At 41.1% G+C, this 5,743-nt stretch overlaps 1 protein-coding gene across 1 annotated transcript in view; it reads left to right on the forward strand.

The window, feature by feature from the left end:
- DCBLD2 (discoidin, CUB and LCCL domain containing 2) overlaps window positions 1-5,743 on the forward strand; it is a 150,581-nt gene that overhangs the window by 131,640 nt on the left and 13,198 nt on the right. The window contains exon 9 of the mRNA XM_009330680.1: window positions 1,381-1,505. Coding sequence (XP_009328955.1) covers window positions 1,381-1,505 — 125 coding nt within the window. The remainder of the gene's footprint in view (window positions 1-1,380; window positions 1,506-5,743) is intronic.

Consider the following 5,743-nt stretch of genomic DNA (forward strand, 5'->3'; position numbering starts at 1 on the left):
TTGGAGGTGCAAATCCATGTCCAGTCAGCTCAGTCCACTGGTACCTCTGATGCAGGTGTACTGACTTGCGTTTCTAGGTTTTCCCTACTGCCTGTCATGGCCGTAGTGAACCCAACACTGGAGATAGGAGCAGCTGCAGTGCAGTGTGAGATAACCAGCAGACAGAGTAAACCAGCTGGGAGCCTTCCCTTCACCCCCTTGTCTGAAGCGGAACTTGGGCTGAGAGTTGGGGATGGTGGCCCCCTCAGCAATCTGTTGCGATTTCCCTCGACAAACGGACCAAACAGTGCAGACTGATGCGGCCAGAGTCTGGGTTGGGCTCAGCTCCTGCACAGAGATTATGGTGGACCATCCATCATGATTTTAGTAGCTGTGTTGATTTGGAGAGGCAGCCGGAGGTGCCGTTTCCCAGTCCTCTCTGGATGGTTTGCTTCACAGTTTGGGAGTTGAGTGAGCGAGCTCATGGTTACATCTTCCTGTTGATCGCAATGTGGCCCATGCTGAGGAGTGAAGCACTGAGGCTTTTGCATTTTGGGGCTAACCTAAGTAGTTAGCCCCAAAGTAGGGGTAGCCTTAGTAGTGGCAGTGCAGCTATTGTATCTTCTGTGCTGAGCTTAGTGTTTTCTATTTTGATTTAATTATTCAGAGGTGATTCGCTGTTGTTAATGGGCATGTTTGGAATCTGACTTAAATCAAAAATAAAGTGGCTTTAGGTAGAGTGCTTCATAGAGTCCCGAGCTTTAGGACTATCGTGAAGCATCTTCCTTTGATCAGTTTGGGTTTGCCTCTTTCTCAAATGCATGAGTTGGTCTCTGTAAACTCGGCTGCACACCCTGCTGTCAGCAGCTTGGCTTCCTGTCATTAAGCAACTCGGGTTTACCAGCTGCCTTTGTTATTACCTCCCTGGGGACTATTTGGATTTTACATTACTCCTCTGATTCCTGTGCTAATAAGCTTTTACAAAACAGCTTTCCTATGTGAGTCGTTCCGCAGTGCTGAAGCGTCGGCTTTAGGAAGCTACAGTCCTTCCAATGGTGCTTTTAGGTTGGCAGTACAAAAGCAGGGAAGAGTGGTGTTGTCTCGGCAACTGGAGACAGAAGTGGGCCATGGTCAAATGAACAGGCCCTTTCCATCAAGAAATGGGGGGAAAGTGCTTAGCGAGGTTATATCATGAGAATTAAAATATGAAAGTAAGTAAAATGATTATTAAGTTTCAGTCACTGTAGAAGTTTCAGACCCTGACACCTTAGATAAACTTTTCGAAATGTAACTGGATCAGTGGAGATTCCAACTACGTAACTCTGGGTTCAAAAGCTGATCTATTAATTTTTACAAACTGGTACCAGTTTTTTGTCTAACTGGGCACCTTCATTTTCACAGGTATTATAACTACTGGATCAACCTTAGCAGAGTACTACTATTACGTCTCAGCCTACAGAATTTTATACAGTGATGATGCACAGAAATGGACAGTATACAGAGAACCTGGCATGGATAAAGATAAGGTAAAAATACCAGACACTTTCTAGGTATGTTCTATGGAGATTTCACAATTGTAAATATGACCAATTTTGGTACGGTGAGGAAGCATTAAATAACTTTCATTTTCAGTGTAGTTTTGAATCATAAATGGCATCTATGCAGAAGAAAATATGAAAATATGCAGATATGTAAGGATTTGAACAGTTCTGAAATTCAGAGATTATTACTATTTGGGGACAGGAATATTCTATACAAGGAACTTCCGTTGTCAGTGGTAGGCCGTCTGGTACTGTGTCTCTTTAAGAATAATCAGATTTCTTTCAAAATAGGTTGTATGTTTCAAAATTAAGGTTTACATTCTTATCCTCTTGTGGTTACAGAATAAATGTTAGGGATTGTATAATTTTCCATCTTTTATGATGTTTCTGTCAATCTTACTTTTTGACAAAATGCTGGCAAGTTTCTTTCTTGTATAGTAGAACAGCCCTTGCAGAGGAGAGTTTTCTTAAAAAATGAAATGGTATGTTCAGATTGCAAATGCTTTGCCACACAGAATAATTACCTAATGTTAGCAGCAAGATAATCTTATTTTCCCTATGTTTACAGTTTTGCAGTATTTAATAGACAGTAAAAATGAGAAGATTAATGTCCTACGTGGTCTTTGCAGTGGTTCAGATCAGATTTTCTTAAACAAATGAGCGGATTCTTGGTAACCTGACTGGAGCTGGAATTTCCTTCTTTTCCTTAAAATTCTTGGATGTAATTTACCTTGCTTCCATAGGCCGTGGTATTAGATACATGCAATAGTAACTAGTAACCTAATAACTTTTTAGAAACGGGTCTTAAGAATGGTAACTCTTTAGCTGTGCTTGGTTTTCTTCTGTTTACCGTGGGTTAAGAATGTTTCAAGGTAGGGCGTAGCATCCTGTTGATGAAGTGAAAGGTTGAAGTAGCTTGTTTGTTAAATTAAGAGGTTTTTGAACACTGAACGTAATCACAGAAGGAAACTTTCCTGAAAGGAGGAGACTTTACTGTCGGGGCTGGTCCATCTCCTTGAACGTACACGTGAACTAACAGACTGTTAGTATCAAGTATTCAAGGAAAAAAAAAGATAAAAATCCAGCATCTTTTGCTAGTTTTCAAGTGCCCTCTTCTGGCCATAAAACAAAATCTCAGCTAGCGAACCACCTAGATTTAGGCTTCATGTTTAGTTTGATTATTTTCTTAGAAAACCTTTGCAGCTGTTGCCTTTTAATTTGAGCATATCATTTTTCTTGCAAGTTCATGAAATGAAACAAATTGTGGAGCTTGAAATTACGGGCAACAGATCTTTTTTTGCACTCTTTGTATCATTAGGTACAATGCGTGAAGAACCACACATATCCAGGAAGTGCCAGCTCTAGTTAAATGACAGAAAAAAGGGTTCAGTATGGTTAGTCTCTTAGGCTTCAAAATAGCAGGTTTTTCCTCTGTCTGACATCATCTCACTTGATACAGCTTTGCTTTTGGATGCATACGCGTGCAGGCTGCTCCCTTTGAGCCTTACGTAATTGCACACCAGACAAACCAGGAGGTGCTAGTCCCCGTTTTTTTGAAAAATGTTTGGAATCCCTAATGTTGTTCGGGAGACCAGAAGCTTTTCCAAGGCTTTCCTGTAGTCCTCTTTGCAAATAGCTTCTGGAGATCTGTCAGTACTCGAGAAAAGCTTTTCTTAACATTTTTATATCTGAAAAAAGAATAAAATGCTTGAATTGGGGAAAAATGACAAATCAAAGTTGCCGTGTTGGAAAAGTTTAGTTTGACAGCGCAGAGGCAAACGGAGAGAGTTTGATGATAAATGGAATATGAAAGTGATTTCTCATCAAAAAACTTGCACTGCATTGAGCTCAGAAGCAATTTTTTTTGTGCAAAAAATTAAATGAACAAAAAGTATTGAGCTGCAGGTGAAGTGAAGTTACTATCGTAACGCTTGACATCAAAAGCTTGACTAAAAAAAGCCTGGAGTAAAGAACTACTTCACTGTTAATCTTTCTTGAAGATAATAGTCAACGTTAACGATTCTTGTGGCCTTTGTTGTTACATGCTCAGCCTCAGAAACCTGAAGTGAGAACTTCAGTGTTGGGCATCTTTTTTCCTCATCTGTAACTTCTGCATTTGTTGCTCGGGTAGCCAGATGCAGCTTGCACCTTCTTCTAGTAGCGGGCACTGGCGTGGCACAGCGCAAACAAGGATACAGTACAGCAATTTGGGCTGGGCGCATCCCCTCGAAGAGTCACCTCTGTGTTTTGCTTCTCATTTGCATCTTTACCAAAACAAGTAATTCTCAGGTGAGATCTGTAGCTACAAGCCTGTCAGCTTCAAAAAAAAAAAAAAAAAAAAAGTTGCCCTAGTTTAGGGGAAAAGTGGCTGTAAATTGGAACCCAGTCTCCTGTGTTCTTGCCACGTCTCACTAGATTGTGAATACTTGGACACACAAACTGTGACTGCTTTGTATTATTCATTTATTTCCAAAACAACACAGTAGACTCGCCCTCGCATTTAATCCATTGCTAGTAAGTATATTTAAGAACAATAAGCTTAAATTCAGAGCAGGACAAATATCACCGAGAGCTGTGTGCTTGTAAATCTGCACTGCAGTAAGTGGGGGAAGAACAGAAACTGTACACTTTCAAGGCAAATACCTTGTGTTTGCTTACCTAGCTTTTTAGTATCATGAATGGGTTAGCAGTTAGCTTGATAGTGTTACTTGGATACGTAAAAATGAAAATGCTGGCTACTAATTTAAGATGTAGAAAAACCAATACGCTCAAACATGAAGTACTGCATTTACATTACCAAGTGATTTATTTTTCCATGCCTAACTAAATTGACTTATGTGTCTATTTGATCAGTCAGTGCTTTCAAACACGACGACAATAAATGCCTATGTCAGGACAGACCAAAATTCTTCTGCGTAAGTAATAGTAATGGGGCTTGTGTGTCTTTTGAGAGTGGAGACACATTATGTACGTCAAGGAGCCCAGGCGTGAGTCCCTTAAATGTCCCTGGGCTTGTTTGGGGGTTTTGGGGGCTTCTGAATGGATCGTTCCTGGAATAATTGTTTTCTTTCAAACCTGTAGGGATATTCTAGTCATTTTGTTATAAAACCTTAAACACAGGAGTGCAATACAAAAATCTCTACCTTGTGTATGAAGGTTGAAACACCAATGATCTGCATTGATTGGAAGTGTGCTAAAAACTCTCGACTGCTCCATTTAATGCAGACACATCAGCTGTTATACAATACAATGCTTGTCCTTAAGAGTGGCAAGGTGCTTTATTGTTTACCAAGTTGTGTGAGTGAGCAGAAAACTCGCTATAATATTTATTTTTCAGGCAAGTGCCATGATTCTGTTCTGCATTGCGTCCAACATGATTTGCAGTACCTGCAAACGTGTTACTCACTCACTGTCACCTCTATGGTGACGTGTTGCAGTAGCACCCAAGAGCTGCATTTGCAGAGCCAAAGGCCAACTGCTGCGCGCTAACATGGAGAGACAGTTCACTTCCTACCCAAAGACATGACACCAAACCAGTCCTCCCAAAGAAGATGATGGGATGGCTTGCTGGGTTGGAGCCCTCGGCCTACTTTCTGTATTGTTTTAAGCAGCTTAGTGCAAAACCTGTAGTTGGCTGTTAAGTTTCTCAGGGAGCTTACGCTGCATCATACAGTGACTATCTGCTTACTGGTTTTGAACTTCAACCGGACAAACCTCTTCTGTATTGTCAATTTTTGATGAGTTCTTTGTGTGCGAGGACCAGCAGTGAAGGACCAGCTGTAGCTCATGCTTTACGCAAAGTCTGCGCCCTTCTCTTCCAGAGCCGCGTGGCTCCGTGTGAGGCTCTGAAGAGAGCTCTCGCATTCTGAACCTGAATCCTTTTATTTTGCTGGCGGTTCATCCCCTGTAGACAGCGACCGCTAGAGGACAGTGTGATTACATACTTGACTGTGTCTCTCAATGCTTTCTAATAAATGCCGTGCCCGTCCACAGGACAGACTATGCTTAAACTATTAGGCTGTGTGAAGGCAGGGCTTAATTCCTGCTTTCACATTGTCACAACTGCTTGCTGTATATATTTGAAGAGTAAGTGCAAAATACCAGAAAGGACTGAGTTAGAATTATTCACTGCCGTAAACATGGGAGATCTCTTTAACAGCAGGCATTGCCTGGGGAACATCAGGAGAATATTACATGGTACCTTTATTCTGAAGTAAGAATTT

Source organism: Pygoscelis adeliae, unplaced genomic scaffold (assembly GCF_000699105.1).
Source record: "Pygoscelis adeliae isolate BGI_AS28 unplaced genomic scaffold, ASM69910v1 Scaffold120, whole genome shotgun sequence".
Lineage (NCBI taxonomy): Eukaryota > Metazoa > Chordata > Aves > Sphenisciformes > Spheniscidae > Pygoscelis > Pygoscelis adeliae.